Source organism: Lichenostomus cassidix, chromosome 1, assembly GCF_008360975.1.
Source record: "Lichenostomus cassidix isolate B80296 chromosome 1, HeHo_3.0, whole genome shotgun sequence".
In the NCBI taxonomy this organism is placed as follows: Eukaryota; Metazoa; Chordata; class Aves; order Passeriformes; family Meliphagidae; genus Lichenostomus; species Lichenostomus cassidix.
This window is the reverse complement of record NC_139479.1, coordinates 75,877,684-75,898,263: the sequence shown is the minus strand read 5'-3', so window position 1 is coordinate 75,898,263 and position 20,580 is coordinate 75,877,684. Positions and strand designations below refer to the sequence as shown.

Below are 20,580 nucleotides of genomic sequence, written 5' to 3'. Positions count from 1 at the left end.
CAGTAGTGTTCTTTATGTGAGATAAATATTTGCTTATTTACATTATATTTTCATTTATCTATGTTGCTAAAAAATTGACACTAGTACCTAACTAGAGTTTTCAAAAAGTTCCTTGACGACAGCACATTTCCAATTCCTTAAGCTTATCTTTATGGCTGTGAAAATTTTCTAGTCCTTGGTGGCTGGAGATTCCCTTTTGCTGTACAGAAACCCTTTTGAAATCATAGAGTCAGAAAAACACTGGCATGAATCAGACTCTTTCAGAGCAGTGCCATAACCCAGCAGCCTCCCATATGAGCTACAGGCAGAAAAAAATTTCTACATTTGGAAAGCTCTGAAAGGGTTTAGAGATCATCAGCATACACACATCAGTCCCACAAGGTGGAAGCCATTTCTCCAAAAGCTATGTTTGGGTAAACACTCAGTACTCGCTGGGTGTGTGTTTAATATACTCTACCACCCTCTATAAAGTCCTGTATGATGGATTTTTGTATTAACATGTAGAAGAGTTGTTTGAGATATTATTATTTTTATCTTTTCATCAAATATGTGTCTGAGTGTTGTAAATGCATTTAGAGGTCCTCATTTGGGAAAGACTAGATTCAAGCATTTCTTACACATTTTAATATTAAGATGAGGACATGACGTGTCTGACTCTGTCTATGAAAAGCAATCTAAGATGAAACCAAGCTGGAGGTCCACATGGTAATATTCAGTAACTTAGTGTTTAAAATACATGTTGAGTATTTGTTGCTTAGATTCAGTTTATGCTTTTGCAGAGTTTCAACCTCAATCTTCCCAACCACAGAGGAGTTTCCTAAAACCGAGAATAGATTATAAGTGGAGTCTCAGGAGTCTAGATGTTCCCATTACCTCTTCCACCTCTTTAAATAACAAAATACAAATTGGAGCAAGGCCTTTAACCAATGATTTTTTACAGCAAAAGGGAATGCTCCCTTTGTTGAATTTTAGAATCAGTCTTTCTTTTATGCTTAGTAAAGCTTGATCTGAAAATTAAAAAGAACAGGGCATGAACATGTATCTCTCACAGAGTATGTGAATGCCAGATATAACTAAGCTTCTGGGTATTCTAGGAGAAGTTTCATTCTGATTATATCATTATTTAAGAAGTTATTTCAGTAAAAAACCTTCCCAATTACTATGTTCTTGCAATTTTTTTTTCACTTTCATAAAAAGATAAGTTCTAACAAAGCAATGTTTTTAAAGAAAATTATTTTTAAAAAACCAGTAAAAACAGGTGAACTGTGGGTGGAAAATTGAGCAATAAGATACAAAAGGACACTTTTTTTCCTCTAGATGGAAACTATTATATCCTTTGAAAAAGTTTCTACAGACAAATTGACCTCAGGTTTTTATGAACAGCTCCTTACACGATGAGAGCCTTGCCTGCAACAATTCATATCCTGAAAGTTTTAAGATTTATTTACTTCAAACTATTTTTTATTTTATCTTTTCAAACTTGGACCTTTATTGCCACAGAAAGTTTATAAAGCAAGTTCATAAGCATCTAAAACCTGACTTGCAGGAACAGTCCAGAGGAAATGAAAAAACATGTCCTATGATCTATTGGGCTGTTACATTTCCTGAGCATTGTTATTATTGGCAAACACATGACTTACCAAACCATGAGAAATCTGGATTACTACAGATACGATTGAAGACCTACAGCATAATTGTACAAGACAATCTCTAATTGCATTTGAACAGTGTAAAAAGAAAAAAAAAATAGTTATGCTACCATTTTGGCAGCAAGTTTTTCCTTTAACCCATGCATGCTTGAAGAGCTATCAACTTATTGTTTCAGAGCAATTAAGAATAACTTCATAACTCCCACAAAAATTGGACTGTTTTCCATAAATTCGCTCCATGTCATCCTGGCCCTCAATTTTTGTCTGGGATCAGTGTATTCTCTAGAACCCCCTAAAACATATGCCAAAATCTCCAGCAAAATTAGCACTAATTTTTGGTTCTTCTGACTTAGTCAATGTGTGTTAGTCAACAGTGTCATGTGTGGTTCTGATCAGAAATCTCTGAATGTTTGACCATCTTCTAGAATCACAGAATCATTTGTGTTGAGAGGTACTTTTGAAGATCATCTAATTCCAATGCTACTGCCACAGGGTCTTGCTGGGAGTGATTTGTTGTGGAGAAATGAGATAGCAAAGGAGTGAGAAGAACAGGGGGTTTTTGAAAACTCTACAGATGTTCCCAGTAAAGGTCATTGTTGGTCATTTGTGCTCTCAATCAACTCAGTAGCCATGTGATGGACATAAGCTCAGCAATAATAACCTGGTGCAGAAATCTTTGCAAAGAGATTTTTTGAAGAGAAAGTGGTGGAAAATCTTACTACAAACATAGCAGCATGCATAAGCAAGAGACCTTTCTTTTCTTCTGCAATCTCTGTATGGAAGAATTGGTGTTGTCTTCCACACAGACAGAGATTTCTGTTTTGAGACCTTTGAACATTTACACAGCCCATAGGTAAATTTCAGAATTGTCACCATCGCCCTGTGTATTCACATTTCAAAATTTTGCAAACTCCCCTTAGAACAAGGTTTTCACTCAAAGGTCAAGCAATGTTTTAAATTACTAAGCACTAGAGAGCTGGTGCTATTTTTTTTACTCTGAACCATGTATTTTTAGAGGTTAAATTAATAGCAGCAGCTGATATTTGGTTTTGCTGTGTCAGTGAGTGCTCATCAATAACATAATGGCCATATCTGATTCTACAAAAAAAACACATGTTCTGGCCAAGCACCATACAGTATATCTGCTGGTGTAGAGTTTTGATACTTTTTATAATTTGTTAACTCACCTGTATTCATGGTCTGGGTGCAATCTTGTGCATATTGATTTATTTATTTCTATTTCTGTTGTTGCCGGTTATAGGAAAGTAACAAATGTAACCAGACAGATTTTAATCTTTATTCCTACTATTAAAATACTGTGATTCTTTTAACTTCTTTGTTTTCTCTATATCAGATTTTCTGATTCTCTTTATGCCTTCAATATTCCCTTCTGCTGTACGCCATTGGCAGGAGTAAAGTGATTGTGAATTGCAGAGGCGAGAGAAACAACTGAGCCACTTTCATTTTCTTCTTAAGTCTATGTATCTTCCTTAACCTAAAATTTGACAGTTTCTCTCCTGTATTTATTTATTCCCTTTCTTTTCTGGGTTCCAATGCTGTTTGGTGTCAGTCATGTATGGGAAATGCGAGTGAATAAAAATAATGAAAGTAAAATCAGAGTTTAAAACCCTGCAGAGATTTGCCTTCACATATTGTTCCACTGGCTAATAATGAGCATAAATATAAGAAGCTCTGCCGCTTTAAAACGTTGTTATTTTCAAATCTGTGAGCTTAGGCACAGTCAAGAAGAATTTTCAGTTTCAGAGGGCCTTTTTCCTTTGAAGAAGTAATGGAGATTGAAACAGTTGGATAAATGTAAATCTCATTAAACAGCACAAGAAATGGATGAACCTCCTTGATTCTGCTGCTCACAGGATCAGACTACAAAGTTTAGTTACACTAACTTTCTGCTTGCAAGAAGTTTCCAGAAGACAAAGAATGGAGAATGAAGAAATCTGGCATCAGTTGTTCTCAAAAGACTTACGAAAGAAACAGCCCTGCCCTGCTGCCACCTTCCAAAGCTTTCAGAAATTCATATTTCATTCCATGCTGACAGCCAAAAAACACAAGCATAGAAATATCTGGTCCACGCAGATCCTGTACAGCAGAAGGATAAGAGCTTTTGTGAAGCCCCTTCCTCCTTTGAGAGAGCCTCTCAAAGGTGTTAAATTGGAAGAAAGGAAGCAAAAAGGTTCAGGCTTGGGAAAAATGAGAGACACAGCTGCATGCTGTAAAATTTCTCTGCTTAAGTTCCCTCCCTCTAGAGGTGATTACAAAAATGTAAACAAATGAATAATAGAATTTCTCTTCTCTTTTTTTTTGTGTGTGTGTGTTTTGGCGGTTTTTTTGTTGTTATTGTTGATGTTTATGCTTATGGAAGGCCTTATATAGATAATCCTCAGGACCTAGTTCTACCCCTTTATATATAAAGGATATGAATTAATTAAAAAGACATGAGAAAAAAATATATTTTAATCCTTCCAGATGTACCTTTATGGTATTTCCTTGTAGGACAGAAGAGCCAGCAGCTCAAATAATAGAGTTTAAGAATCAAACATTAAAACAGTAACTGTCAAAATTGTAAACCATTTTCAGAAAACAATAAAATTTTAAAAGCATGCCTAGGAACTGCCTGTATGTGTGATGCAAGCCAACTTAGTAATTTTAAATATTGCTTGACCTTTGAGTGAAGACCTTGTTCGAGGGGAGTTTGCAAAATTTTGAAATCTGAATACACAGGGCAATGATGACAATTCCAAAATTTACCTATGGGCTATGTAAAAGTTCAAAGGTCCAAAACCAGAAATCTGTCTGCTTAGCAGACAACTCAAATTCTAAAATACCCACATGTAAGAAGAATATAGTAGAAACTTAGGCTTTTCTTGCTACAATTAGGAGACTAAAGTGTCAGAATCATGCCCTAGGTGATCTGTGAGCACACTGTGGTGAAGGTTCAAACATCACAGATCTATGGACACCAGTCTGAAAACAAATAAAATAGAGTTACATGAAGTTTACTTTCTTGAGTAATGAGGTCCACAAATTCAACCTGCTTTGGAGATAAACAGAGATTGGCACTAAGATAAGGAGGATTTTAGTATGTTATTGCACAGTGAAGTTTCCCCTATGCTTCATTAGAAGTTATTGTAACTTTCTCCCCTCAAGCTATTTTGCATCAAAACTGGGCAGAAATATTTTGGCTCTCTAAGTCATGTGCCTGAAAATGTGTCCCAAAATATGCCCTCCCTACTTGTGACTGATAGGTCTTATCTGACTCTGTGCTACGCTGGCTGAAACCTCCCAGAATAACAGTTCCCTGGACTTTATTATTTCAAAGTAAGAGAAATTTCAGGTAAGCAGAGATTTTTCTCTATGATGATTGACATTCATTGTCGTTTAGTGATGCAAAACCATAGATGGGAACATAAAACCCTCAGGATGCAAATTCCCTTGGAATGACAAGGCTTCCTCATTCACTATCTTTTCTTTATGGGGAGGATTTTGAAATGAAAGCTATAACCTCAGGCTTCAAAAGAGACACACTAACTGTGTTTACAGTGAAGTTCCATATACCAAATAGATGATGTAGAATAAACCTTTCTGTTCAGTGTTATTCATACCTAAAAATTTAGTTACATGACAGCAGTGAATGATGTTGTAGTGAAAAGAACTATTATAAATTCCCTTGGAAAGATATCTAAATTTCAGTTAACCTTGATTGATTTCAAAATCTTCTTTGTTTAGAAATTCCTGTTATATTCTGTATCTATATATTTGCAACCACTTTTGAAATGAAAATCAGATCGAAAGCCAAAACAGTTCAAGACATATGTCTTTTTCTTATGGTTGCCCATGCGTACTCCTTTAAGTCCTTGACACAATAACTACTTTGAAATGTAATTCTGATTGCTTTAGAAATGTCCTCTGTGGTGATGTCTAAAATCAACTGAGCTAATTTCCCTCTGCTATATTTTGTGTTTTCATTGCTTATTCAATTGATGTGCATGTAGGGGCCAAGTGTGTCTGTCATGGTGTTTCAGTGTTGGCCCAACTGCAGTAAAATTACAACTATTACACTGCCAATGCTTAGAGATGATTTGTTTTTCATGTAGATTTTTCAAATGCATTTATTGGTTTTATTAGAATTCTGCATGAAAATTTATCATACTGCTGTTTCTGGGTTAATTTTATTTTTAGACCTTTTGTTGCTCTTTGTAATAAGAAAACATTTTTTGTTCCAATTTCATAAATATCATATATTTCTTCTTTTTAATTCCTTTTTGTAATTCTTTGGATGACTTTATTAAAACATGAGGCAAACAACATATAACAATTTTATTAGAACTCTAACAAGTAATTCAGTTCTCTACAAAGAGGTGTATGGCTGCCCACTGCTGGATGGAACGATGTAACAGGGCATTTCCTTGCGCTGCATTATGATATTTTCATATCATTTTGATTGTGGCTCTTCATTTGCAAATGCAGATCCTCATTCTCCTTCAAACACCTATAGAATAAAACTGTGAGGTTTCTCTGTAATGCTGAGATCTTTTACTTGAATGTGTAATATGAAAAACAGTTATAATCGGCCAACTTTTTACATGTAACATTTAATAATTTCCTTCTTGTCTGTTAACAGTTATTCTTAGTAACTGGAAATTTATATAACACCTTGTTCCATTTGCTCACATAGGCTAACCTCTTTATAATATATGTAACAACAATAGTTACAAATTAATGTAAATATATACGGCACCTATATGATATTGACATTTATGACATCTATAAAATAGATCCTTCAATTTTCTGAAAGTTGTTAAAAAGGCAGCATTATTTCAAATAGGCCCACATCCATAAGACCTGTTGCTGAACATAAAAAGTAAAATCATAATTTCTAAAGTTTAGCAAACCACCAGCAAGCTAACTATTAAACTGCATTTATCACTTTTTCAGAGTGACAAAACAGTTGTGTTAGGAAATTATATTGGTAGTCCTCTCACTATTTTGAAATAATTCACACTTTGTTGGAGATCATCTGTACAGCCTCTCTTTTTCTTCATTATAAAGGACTGTATGAACAGCTCCAGTCTGTGTCCTTCAAGAAGCTGCTAGTCTGTCTGGGTGGCTGCATCCTTTTGATGGCTTTCCTTTGAATTTGCAAACACTTCAGTGAGGCTGCCAGGTTCACCGCCAGAGCAGACTTGCAGTTGGAAATTCACACAAACAGGCACCAGATCCTGTGGTTTAAACAACCACTATGAATACAGAAGAGAAGAATTAAGAATCACATGAAGAGACGGTGGGATGCTCATAGTGTGCAGACGTGGTTGTGTTACGGATTTACCCTATGAGAATACAAATCCCTGCACAGTGCTTTCTATTTATTTTGTTGCAAATCCTGGAAGAATTTTGGGTGTTTTGAAGGGTTTGTGTCTTTCATCTCCATGGGTACATCTCAGACAAAGAAGATGAGACAAGTTTTGGCACGTACCTTTGCATGGCACTGCTGTTTCCATGCAGAAGGATGGAACAATGTCCATCATAACAGGGTGGGGATTTTTTTATTTTTCTTTTCTTTATTATTTTTGTAAAAAGTTCAGGAGGGACATAAAACACTATTTCCTTAACAGTCTGTAGACCTAAGTGCCACTTTAAATATTCAAAAATGCTTGAGAAATCTTTTGCCAGAGTATTTGTCCAGAGCACGAGAATGAATTTCACTCTGTGTTAGTAAGAGTTGTTTAATCGCTAGCTGTTCCTGTTTACACTGACAGTACATTCAGTGATTAATTCACAGGATTCCTAAGGGAAGACTAAGCCACAAAAAGGTCTCAAAGATGCAAGCCAGGGTAGAGAGTGCACTGTAAAATATTTAGCAAACATTAAAGCAAACCACAAAGAACTACAGGAGGAGCCAAGTGTAGAGAAGAATATATTATCAGCCTCAAAAAAAAAAAAAAAAAAGCTTTTAACATGGAGATAGATATTTTAAAGGGGATGAAAGACTGTCTGTTTCCAATGGACACATAAACACACCGAAATGGGATAATATGTGAGGATGTGTTATCAGTGTATCACAGGGAACATAAAAATTTACATTACATTGTTTCCTTTGCTGATTGATTGATTGATTATTTATTAAGATTTTGAATGCTTGATGATGGTAATAATAAATTCGTCAAGGTATTTTATATTTTATATTTACAATTTATATTAAAAAAGTCAGTTACAAATTTCTTCTTTGCTGTGGATTGATCTATTATTTTACACCTTCTATTGATATGCCTATCGTTGGGAAGAAGAGATATAAATAAGGATTTCTATCCATCTAATTACTTTAATTGATTTGGGCTGAAATAGTTGACCTTTAGTACTAGGTTCTCCCTTCACATTCAGAATAGACAGCTCACTCTGATGATCATCAGCCAGGGGGAAAATAAGTTAAGATTTCAATTAAAAGCATGCCGTGTGGGCTAATCTATGGATCTCACATTAGTAATGCTCCACGCTTTTCTGCTAGAGAATACGTGTCATGTTTGAGCTGAAAGATATTATATGAAAAGCACCTGAAGAAGTCTTACAATGGAGTGTACCTAAAAGTTGATACACCAAACCCACAGAGGATTCTTAGAATACTTATTCATATATGTCTACAAATTATACCTAGTCAATAGTGCCCCTCTTTCAGGCCAAAGATCACAAAATATGTAAAATAAACTAATTCTGACATTATATTTCTTGGGTGGCATAGGAATATTGATGCCCTCAACTACCTACACTGTTTGGTTTAAGTGTTACATTTCAGGAAAAGCTGGCCTCAAACTCCTTTTTATGAGACAAACAGGCAGAAACAATCCCCAAATTGGTAACGTGTCAGACACACCTGTGGCCTTTAAGAGTGCACAGACCAGAAGTAATAAATGTTGAACTAGATGAAATGTTCTAATTAATGAGGAGCTGTTGCTATGGTTTGGAGTTAATTTTTTCTTCAATAAGTTTATTAGAACAGCCTTCAAAATGTTTTATATCTTTTACATCTAAAAAGCATTTTTCATTACAAGACTTCAGTGAATTTCAAAAAAATGTGCAAAGCATTCACGGAATACAATAACTGTGTTTGCAGTCTATGCTATGGCAGAAACATACCCTAGCTGGTTTTATTCTAGATATTACATTAGGATTCTTTGAAAGAGACAACATTAAGAGTCTCGATAGAAAAAACATGACAATAAACTCAAAGCACTTTTCTCAGTTCAAAATTACTTTACTTTGGACAAATGTTGTTCCACAGTTGGAATATATTATTACTTTTATTATTTGTGTTACTGGAATTGGAAGCATTCTGTAGCAGAAAGTGTTCTATTTTAAAGCACATTTTGGTTGCTCTGGTGTGTGTCATATGTTGGATGCAAAGTGGGAATAATTGGGTATATATTGAGTAATCTATTTGCTGAATTATGAGTATGAAGTGGAAGTAAGATGAAAAATAGATTGTTTTTTGAGTAGGAAAGGAAGCAATGACTAACTCTACAAAAACATCTTTATATTATTCAAAATAATTCCTCATAAAAATTCATGACATTTAAATTAGCTCTAACAGTATAATATTCCAAAGATGTTGATTCAATTGCTAATAGCCGCTGGAAATATTCTTTACTATCTCTCAGTCAATGTTTTAAGTCTTCGAATCACTTCCTCTTTGTTATTTTAAAGGAAAATAAAATATATACCTAATTATTTTTTCCATGTCTGTCTATAATATCCTAGGTTCTTAAATGTAGTGCTTTGTATGACAAGATTTCAAGGAAAAAGACTAATTCTGTAAAGTGAGAGGTTAGTTCAGATTTTAAATTAAATTATTGTGTGTCTTTCTTGAGGACCGGACTACTGAAAAGCTCTAGAGAACAATTTTTAGATTGAAGGTTTACTTATTTTTGCCAAAGACCTGGCAAAAATATTTTTTCCCCCAAGAAAAGACTACCTTGCATGGATAAATTTTGTCCTTTTCTCATTCTATCAAATCTGTGGTGAAAAATGTTGAAGATCACCAGCATATTTTCCTTGAGAACTTCGAACTTCCAGCTTCTAAATCATCCCCCACTGCTTCTTTGGAAAGCAATTCAAATCTCTTGATCTTCACTCCTTTGCAGAAGAACCAAATATTTTGAGCAGAAAAGACACAAATGAAGCTTGACTGATTTGTGGTGAGAGAACTGGAGACAAGAAGGCTCTGGGTGGGACTGCTTTGAGTAGTAAGTGGGATATAATAGCAGCTTTAGGATAAAGTCTCTGACAGGTAAACTAAACCACCACAGTGGGAAATGTACAGAGGAGCAACAGATGCACTAACCAGTTCTTGAGAAATCTACTGGCTTACATTCTTTTTCTTTGTTCTGGGTTTTTTGTGTGTGTGTGTTTTGTTGGTTGGCTTTTGGTTGGGGTTTTGGTGAGTGTTTTGGTTTTTTTTTTTTTTACTGAGTTTATTTTGGGTTCTTTTTTGTTACACTTAATATAATTTCACCAGAAAAACACAATTTATTCACATTTTTCTGTGTTGTAGTAGTGATCCTTGTTCTTGTAGGAGATGACCTGGATGGGCACCTTATCAACACAGTTTCCTGCTATTCCTGCATCTCTCTCCCAGGTTCTTGCCAAGCTACATGTCATTGAGCTGTCTAAAAGGAAACCACTGTGCATGTACAGAACAGAGCAAAAAGCATATTTCTGTTTAAAACCTTGGGGAGCAACACTGATACAATCCAGTTTACAGAACAAATGCATGTATACTTTCATAAGCTTAGAAGAATGAAAACTTCCACTGAAACAATGTAATTAAAAGTTACAATGAAAAAAATGGGTTAGCAATCTTAGTGACATTTGATTAAACATGCTAGCTCGCAAAAATACACAAATGAAGGTCACATTTGCAAGTATTATAAGACAGACGACATTTTAATTAGATAGTTGAGAAATGTCAATGAGTTAGTAACTGACCAGGAGTCACTTAAAAAAAAAAAAAAAGAAATGAAGGAAAACAAAACATCACCCCAAGAGTCAGAATCCTTTTATTCTCTATAAAGTTCAAACATTACAAGGGCAGCTTTCAAAGATATTTTGGGGTTGATTCACTGAATTTGCCTTGTCACTTTTCTCTGTTTAGAGAAAGAATGCATTTTGGTCAAATTACTGTGTACCATTGTTTGAGCTTTATTGAGCTATGTTGTGCCTCTTAAAACAAAACTGAAAGATAAAATATAACAGGATAGTATTTATGGTTTATATTTATACACTTAGACTGTGCCAAATCATCCTCTTTCCCTCAAAATCAGGTTTGTTCTTCCACAGCACACATAAAATGAAGTTGAATTTAACTGGACATAGATATTACAAATTACAGGAGTAAAATTCTTTCACATTATACTGGAATTTGTATTTTTATTTTTTTCTAAAAGGAAACAAACCCTTCAGTAATCAGTGGAAGACAGTTTCTGTATTACCTGTGGCACTCTTTTTCCTTGTTGTCTTGAATCTGACCAATCTGACTGAAGAGCAGCATGTGCTGGAAATAGTAAGAGATAAGTGAATAATTTAATGAGTTAATACAGATTCATCAAAAAATTAACAAAACTATTTCATATCATCGTTTGCCATTGGAAATCTATTCAGAAAATGTGCACTGGAAATTTTTAAAAAATAGTCTATCTTTAAAGTGTCATACCACTGTTAAAATTACTATAAATCTGGTAGTCCTAGTTCAAAGAAATATGAAAGCTAACCCAAATCACTGATTTTATTGTGGCTGGTTTCTAGTTGTTTAATATCTTTACCATTTGGGCCTATGTATTCCTTATGTGTCTTCTTGCATCTGAAGGAACCTTTGAATATTTCATCCCAAATACTTATTTCTCAGAATTAGATTAGGGAAAACATAATTTCATTGTGAAGTTCAAGAACAGCATCATTTTGAGAACTACCCATAGGTCTTTGATGAAATTTCTCAAGGATTTTAAGGGTAGACTGGTAAAGCAAAAAAGCACATTAGAGAGTAATATCTATTCTCCAGGAGTTTAACTATGTACTTAAATAATGGAATATATACATTTATTCTCCCAAATCTCAGAAGTCTAATCCAAACCAAATTAAAGGAATAATTTTACTGTAAATAGTACTCCAATAAAAATATATTCTAATTAAGCCACTGTAACTAGAAGCTCAGAAGCCTAAATCTCTGAAGGTGAATGCTCGAATTAGGAAGTAGGTTTTGTTTTCAGGTAAGTGTGTTTTCTGCTGTAGTTGTCAGTAACGATCACAGGCTACAGACTTTCAGTAAACAAAACAAGAAATATTTCCTTATGTATAATTTATTAACCATTTCCAGTTATGTTTTACAAGAGAAACTTTACTCAGATACAGCATCCTCAGGAGCATGACAGAGAAACTGGAATCAGAGCGAAATTTCACATTGATCACCAATCCCAGCCAAACAAAGCAATTATGCCATGGAAGGTCAGAACACAGATTATGTAACACCATCATTACTGCAAGACCTTTGCACCATGTAGAGTGACTTTTCTACCTTTTTCTTCTCTTTCTTCCCATGGTACTTTGCATTCATGCCATCTGAGATCTTGTTATTCTTTTAAACCCTGGAATTACCACTGCACAAGTAGTGTTCCCCATGCCACTAGATAACAAAGAATTACAAAAGTTTGTTTTTCTTTTTAAATGGGAGAAGAATTGCAGTCTTCTTAACTTGATGAGGCAGCACAGAACAACTTCATTTTACAAGACTGCCTACACAAAATATTTCAGCAAAAATAAGTTGCCAAAACTATTTCAGTGTTGTTGAATCCTATTTACTGGAGTGGCTCGTTGTGCTTACATATACAAACAAACATGAGAGTCATAGCCTAAAAATCAATGTCCAGTTTTTAAATCTTTATCACCAGCAGAGATGACAAAACAGTGACCTATTTTTGTTCCAACCACTTCCAATTTTCTTCCAAAAGATCTGTTCCTTCATAGGAATCTTTAATCTATTATAACATATTTTATTTCCTTTATATATAGCGTTGGACAGGGACCGAAAACTTGGGCAGTATTCTTTATTTTAAACACTGGCATTTTACATACAGGCAGATAAGGCAAAGAAGGGAACCTGAAGAGGCAGAAGAGGATGTGACTTTAGCATATGTATGTTTTTGGGAAAGGCATTTGTGCATACTGGTGCTCTTGGCCTGTGTAGGTAGCCTGCTTGATTTGCAGGGTAGTTTTGAATTGAGAGGCTTGAAGCTCCATGAAATTTAGCTTCAGCCAGTGTTTCTGCATTGCACATACAAAGTAAAATAAGATTGTGAAGGATCTTGGCAGACTCTTTTCCACTATGAAATAGAAATAAAAGGTCATAGAAATAAAATTAAAATCACTTAAAACTCATGTTTCCGTAAGTAAGAAGTTTAATAATCACCTGCTTTTCATATTGTGGTGAAGCTTCAGGGAAATTTTGTCTGAGCTCTATGCTTCTATCTAGTTCTTCTCAGAAGCTGAGTCCCTCATCAAGTCTGTGATGTTTCTCTGACTCCTTTTATAGATAAATATTTTCTACTTTTCTACTGCTTAACTAACATTCTTTTTCAAAGTGACAGATTTTGCCTTTATTCATTGTTCACCTTTTTTTTTTTTTTCCCAGAATATTCAGAAGCTGTTCCTGGTCTCCCCACATCATATGCTGCTATCCTAAGAATCAAATCTGGTAGTTCTTCTTTAGCTTCATTTAATTCAAAGAACAGACCACGATTAAGTAGTCCTTCATTAGGAAGTGTATCTTCACCAGGCTGGAGAGGAGCTGCACAACATTACCACTCCCCAACAAACCTGTACCACTTTTCAGATACCTTCAAACATGATGGTAAGTGTGGCATCCCCCCTTAATACTTGGAAACATTTTTTAAAATCAGTGCATTTTTTTCAGCTTACTTCAGTATTTCTCAGACATAATTTTGATTTTTATTAAATATCACAAAGTGTAAACGAGCTACTTTCCTTTAGGTTCTTCAGAATAGCCTTAAAGTCACCAGTTAAAACATCCTTTCTTAAAGATTCTTATGCAGAATGGTTTTCTACAGGTGTTGCTACATGAAAGTAGCAAACTTGTGACTTGAAATTCCATTACAGCAAAATTTAATCTAGCAGTAAAATCTCAGCTACTTTTTAAATATTTTCATTTTCTCCTCGGACTTTTTCTTAATTTAATCATGAATGCTAGTAATATAAATTTAACATGAAGAGTAAATCTTATAAAACTGCTTTTTCTCTAAATTTTCTGTTCTGTGTCATCAACTCTGTCATGCATGCGCACATGTGCATGTATAAAGGTTCTGGTGTGAGGTGGTGTCATTTATCTCTAAATACACTAATTCACAGTAACAATACATATTTTCTCATGGTTTGTTACATTTTAAAAAGCTAAATTTCTAATACCATTTCTTTAGTGGTAATATTTACCTGAACTGCAGTCAAAAAAGACAGATCTTGATCTTCTACAGCATGAATGTCTAAAGACTGAAGGGGAAAGCAAAAAAACAGAAACTATTTGAATTATATAGTTCAAACTAGAACTAGAAATCCTGGGCATCTCCAGGAAGCATGGAGAGATCATACCTCAGGTATGACCATCATACCATAGATATGGTCTGTGATTTAGGTAAGCAACCATGACTGTTCTCAAAACACAGGGGGCAAATTGCAGCTCTGCAGTTGAGCTTTGCCAGTTTTCCAGCAGGAAGGAAGAGCCACTGACTGGAGATAAAATCTTAAAAGGGCCGTACCTCATAAAGCCTAGTGAACAGAGTACTTGATGAAGGAGAGGAACACCTTTCTTCTAAAGACTGCATAAAATAGTCCTAGAAGACTTATTCCACTTAAAGATCTTGGAATATCTACCTGTGTAGACAGTTGTAGAAATAGGTAAATCAGTAAGTAATATTTTTTAAATGCCCTTGGCTCTCTGAATTACCTGCGTGGCACAAGAATAGGTATGAGACACTGTTTAGAAAAGATCAGCATCCTTCAGATGGGGCAGGACTGGGGACTCAGTGACCAGGTGAGATAATCCACATCATGTGAGAGGACTTGAACACATCTGTTAGGGCAGCTGAATGCAACTTATTTTCAAAACCTCCTTTAGTTCTGTTAATAACTTGATGGCTGAATAAATATCTTTGATACTTAGAAACTGGGAATAAATTACTATCTCAATCATTTGTCATTGCACTTATTATATTACTAAATTTCTTGGTTTTCATTTGGCCTCAGGCATTTTTTTCTTATCAGTTTTTACTATTCTTGAAGTAAGGATATTCTAGTTATCATCCCATAATGGCTATGTAAGGATAGAGCTAAGCGGTGATGTTTACAGGGCTTCCTAAATGAGGAAATGCTACAGCATCCTGTGGTCATGAGAGACCAATGCTTCAAGTGAGAGGATATTTTTGGGAGGAGAGACAACACATTTTATATTATTATAAAAGAGAATTTGCATAATTCAAACATCTAATATAATGCATAAATTCAGGAACCAAGTTTGCCATAAAAACCTAAAAAATTCTTTTATTAGCTGCTGAATAATAAACAGGTTCTCAAGTGACTTCTCAAATGATTTCCCAGCAGACATGCTCAGACAGCTGACATAGCTTGTAATAAAGGTCTTTTTATCATGACTTTATGCTATTTCATTTGCACTTTCAATTCAACATGTGTTTCCTGATATCTTAAATTAAAAGAACTATGCTCTAGCTCACTGCTGAATTGAAACTATCTGGAATTATTTAGCGTAAACATGCAGCTAAGGCAATGCAGTCCTTCTCTTCAAACTGTGTATCAATGTGTAAAGTCATGACTAAAAAATGTGAATAGAAAGTATGAATTATTCATTAAACACTCTTGAAGAATCATAAAACTGCAAACTCTTATATTTTCTTACTGTTCCAAAAACTTTTGGAAATGCTGCGGTAAAGATAATTGAACTTAACCTTGAATAAGGACTCTCTTTGTCCTTTCATCTTTGACTTGGTGTATTTTAGAAGAAAATAAAGGAGAGAGTCTGTGTCAAAATGGAAAGTGCTTGAATCAATGAACCCCAAGATATGCAAGATCTGAATCTAATTTTTGCAAAATGAGAATTCCTGATTCCCCTCCATCTGCTAGATTCAGCATTTACCAGTCTGAATTATAGATACAAACTATGAATTTTTTTTCCATTGCTAAAAATATTTGACACCATTGATTCATATGGCATGCAGTTTAGATATTATGAGCTAAATTTATAACAGATTTATTTGTTTCAGGCCACACATCAGAGAAAGCATTTTCAGGCAACAGAAAAAGCTTATATTATCTTGATAATAAGCAAATAAACATGCTTCAAGAAAGATACATCTGAAAATATGAGAAAATAATTTTATCTCCTTTGCAGTATAAACTTAATAATGCATGTACTGTACAGTACTCCAGCATGCAGCATACTAGAATCAATGTATATACCTCAAGGCATGTGTATTGGCCTCAACTTACCTCAAAAGGAATCTCGCCAAAGTTTCTCAACTTTTAAGTTGACTAAAACATAATTTAAAAATTAAAATATCTTTTAGATCTGAATATATTACAAATAAATGTGTGTGTGTATATGTATATGTCTCTGCTTCTAGATATGCAAAAAAATTATTGTAAACTTCAGCTAACTTTGTTAATTTTAAAATCTGTTACATGGTGAATTTGTGGGCATCTCTTTTATTATATTAAAGGAAATTTTATATTTTGACATATGATAGTGATATTAAAATGGATAGTAATTTTTTATTTCTTAGGTGTAAAGGTGAAAGATTATATCATAACCCCTACTTGTAAAATAAATATTAGCGCTGAAGTTAATACATTTTCCACTGTTCAAACTGAAAAAAAAGATTGTTTCTAGTTTTTATTTGGAGATAGTTTCAAGTTTTATTTGGAGAAAGCAATAGGTTTTCTTTTCAATCTGTATGAATGTACATCTAAAATATTTTCTGAGTATACTGAACAGGTTAAACTGTCTGGTTTCATGATAACAAAGGTAATCAGAAGATCCTTTGGAGTCATCACTTGAAGTGCATACAAGCATAAGCTGAAAACCAAGGAAAGGAAAGAAAGATTAAAAACCAATATTGATAGTGAGTAGCATCAAAATGTGATCCACATTTACCAAGAAGTGTCTTTCTCTTTGTAGCACCAATTTGAAATGAAATAGCTTTGGTTAATTTTAATTGCTTCCTATTATATGCAGTTTTCAGCAACATATATAGGCTTATCAACAACTCCTTCAACTTTTTGAATGCATCCTGAACATATTAATACCTAGGACTGACAGATCATTGGTATATAGTTTGGTCTGTGATGTGACAAGTAGATATTTTTCTGGGCAGGGCCTGTATGCAGAGTGCAGTCACCTGTATTTAGGATGGAAGGTCTGTTAGTGATCCCTCATTTTAGGCTGCTTTTGAAGTTTTATTATTTTACATCATCTTGTGTAGCTTTTCTTTAGAAAATTCTTCCATTTCCACATAGGTTCAACAAGCCTTTGAAGAATGGGGGGGTGGGAAATAGAGCAATAAGAAAACACTGTTTTCCTGGTCCTGTAAAATGTGCATGTAAAGAGATGCACTTTTTATGAGCAGAGGAAGTGGAGAAGACCCTGAAGGAATACCTCTGTCCCCCACATTCACAGGCTGCCTGAGCACATCCCCTCACATAACTTGTCTGCTCTTTCTTCCCACCAGTAGCTCAGAGTGAGAAGATGGCTTCATGACTGATTAGGCCAGTCATGTATCTTGGAGGGTACTTATCTAGGAAAACATTTATAGTAACCTAATTTCTTTTGTTCTTTAGAAGTACAGCACATAGAATTTTCAGACACTAAAAATAATGTGGCCAGTGCAGCTCCAGTGCAGGGTGTGAACAGGGTCATATTTCTTTCCTGCTCACCTCCCTGTTGCCAAGGGCCCAGGAATGAATTAATTTTCTCAGTGTATTAGCGGACCTGGAATTTTATCAAGAATGGTGGCAAGAAATCTGACTGTTGAGGAATGACACTATTTCAGTTGCTACAGGATTTAAAGCACAGGAAATTTTATTCTCATCTGCAGGAGTTTTTTTATGACATCTGCATTGTTCAGCAAGAACTAAAGAAAATCTGATTTTTTTTTCTTCATCAGTGATTGTGGGAGAGAATGGAAGTATGACAGAATGTCTGTAGATAAGAGAGAGAAACCATACTTTGGCTACTGTCTGAGTTGCAGAACACAGATTCCAGTTTATATTCCCATGATGATTTAAGTAGTTGGTACTAAGTCATATAATCCAGCATTTTCTGCGTACAGAAGTGTTGTAAGAACACTGGTACTCAAAGAATATTTGAGCACTGCTCTGGAGAATATTCAAGAATTTAAAAGAGGGATTTTTCTTATATTTTGAATGTTTTCCTGATCTTGCCTTTCTGGACAATACTAGTTTAAATAGTAAATCCTAATGAGAGTGCTTAGTGTTTTTCATTGCCTAGGTTGAAATTGGCAACTTAAAACTCGTAGGGAGACCACAAAGCAGCTGTTGCAATGCCGGTTGCAGTGTACACTTGTATTCCCAAGTCTCTATGGTAAATCACTGGTCTTAAATAAGATAGCACTTAAAGCAACCAGTTTTCTGAATCTTATTTAATAGAAGCCTCCCTGAGGAACAGAAATATTTCCCTTGAGAAATTACAATAGCAAATTGAAATATATGTATGCTAACATATATGTTAAATTTTCATTTAAGTTTATGTTCTTACTTAAGTTAGAAAGAAAAAAATAATGTGTGGAGCTCAAGTCCTGCTATGCACACCCACACAGGACTATTCTGTTTAAGAGCATGGGTCACAGTTAGCTAAAACGTGGGTGCAAGAAACGTGATGCCTTTGGATCCCTGAAGGTAGCAGAAAACATACATGAGTATACAGATGCGTGTGTGTAAACATACAGCTTATATACCCATATGTATAAAGATATATAAATAAAAAATAATAAGAAAACAAGGGCAATTAGGAGAAGGCCAAGGATATTACCCCCAAAAGACCACAGAAAGCAGGAGAACCAGCAAATGTTTCATGGATCAGAACATTTTATTTCAAAGTCACACAGAGGGATTGGGTTTCTCCCCTGTCTGTGGCTTGAGGGGAGCTTTCAGCTGCCTGTGGGACCATGGTGTGTTGCAGACTGGGCCTGGAGGTGCTTCCTTGTCCTTAGGTCCGTGGCTTTGTCAAAAGCTGCAGAAATCTCTGTCTGAGCAGCTTAGGGAGAGACAAGACTGTGCCATGGTCTGCTCTTGCACCTAGCCTTGGATCTTTTTCTTTCTTTCCAGCAGTCCTAGGCTGTGATAATATATTTTATCTGCAGAGTCACTCCTAGGGAGAAGATAAACCATTAATCTTTATTAATATACACCCTATCCATATGCGTACTAATCTGCATGAAATAGCACTTAAATCTAAACCCATGATTTAGATTTGTTATCATTACTTAATTCTTGTTTTTTGCCAAACTCTAGCTCAATATGAGTTCTGTTTATTTACACCTACATTCATTAGTATTTTCTTTTGTGCAATGTAAGAAGCAGGTGACCAAAGTATAAGAAACAATCCTTACAATGTATTTGTACCAACATTTTCCTTTCTTAAAATGAGTTTTGCCAGCTGAATTCATTGCCCTTGTGACATTTTAAGCTGCACTGCTCAAAATTTAATACTGGAGTTATTTTAACTTCAATAATATAAGTACATATCGGAAATCACTTATTGTGATTGCTTTGTTTGTGGGTTTTTTTAAATAATGCAGATATTTATTCCAGCAAATATATTTCTGTAAATAAACCTGAGCAAAGCAATGTATGTACAAAGTAATATAAATATGCAAATTAGCAGTCTACACTCCTTTACACAGTCTTACAAGTAGGGCTAATAAATTGAAAAATTATGGGCAAGAGAACCTACTAATTGCTGCTGCTCTTATTTGCTGACTTTGCAAATTGACTGGCTAATTATTCTAATCTATTCCACCAGAAGCATACACACCTGAAAATAAAGGTATTTTCAAAATCTGCATTTGAATAGCAGTGTAAAAAGACAACAACAAAGTACAAGTCACCAAAAAGAAAGGTTGAAAAGCATAAGGGGATTTTATGTGGTCTTTTTACTGTATGATAAGAAAGTTCAGAAAGCCCACACGTAACAATTTAGCGACATGGAAATTTGCATCTCAAAGCTAGCATACTATAACCTATGTCTCCCACATTTCTCATCCTTTTTTCAGACTCCAAGTCTTTTCTGTACCAGGACTCACCCATGTACCTATTCCTGTCTACCCAAATATTCTGAGGCTGTTAGCTGTATGAAAAAAAGGTTGCAGTTCCCAAACCTGTGAAGTGATAACGTGTGGTTGAAGTTGTGTGGGTTGGTAAAATAATGTAATAACTATATTTTAAGTCAGTGACCAAAACCTCAAGTCTTTAGGTGTACCTCTTTGACTTCAATCTGCTGTTGGTAGGAAATGCAGCAGTTTGTTATTAACTGCTTGATGTGTTGTGCTGTCCTCAGTAAGAACTGGAGGACATCTATCACATGAATAAATGAAACCCTAAAACTGACAGAAAAACCCTGCTCTCATATGTTTCATTGCAAGTAGCAGGACAATGTCACTATCTCTCCACATGTAAACCGTTAGGCTAAATGCTGAAAAGATGAAGAGTGCCATGCAATTAAATCATCCAAGAGTCTGGAGTCAGTCCAAAATTATCAAATTCTGCAGACTTCTGGTGCACAGTGAGAATATATTAGTTGTTCAGACCAACATGATCTGGAATGCTCTGCTTG

The 20,580-nt window shown here is 34.9% G+C and overlaps 1 protein-coding gene across 5 annotated transcripts in view; it reads left to right on the top strand.

Moving 5' to 3' along the window:
- Positions 1-20,580, top strand: part of CNTN5 (contactin 5) — a 602,217-nt gene that overhangs the window by 349,954 nt on the left and 231,683 nt on the right. For all 5 annotated transcript variants that reach the window (XM_085064530.1, XM_085064543.1, XM_085064523.1 and 2 more), the window contains one exon: positions 13,339-13,557. In XM_085064530.1, coding sequence (XP_084920656.1) covers positions 13,339-13,557 — 219 coding nt within the window. The remainder of the gene's footprint in view (positions 1-13,338; positions 13,558-20,580) is intronic.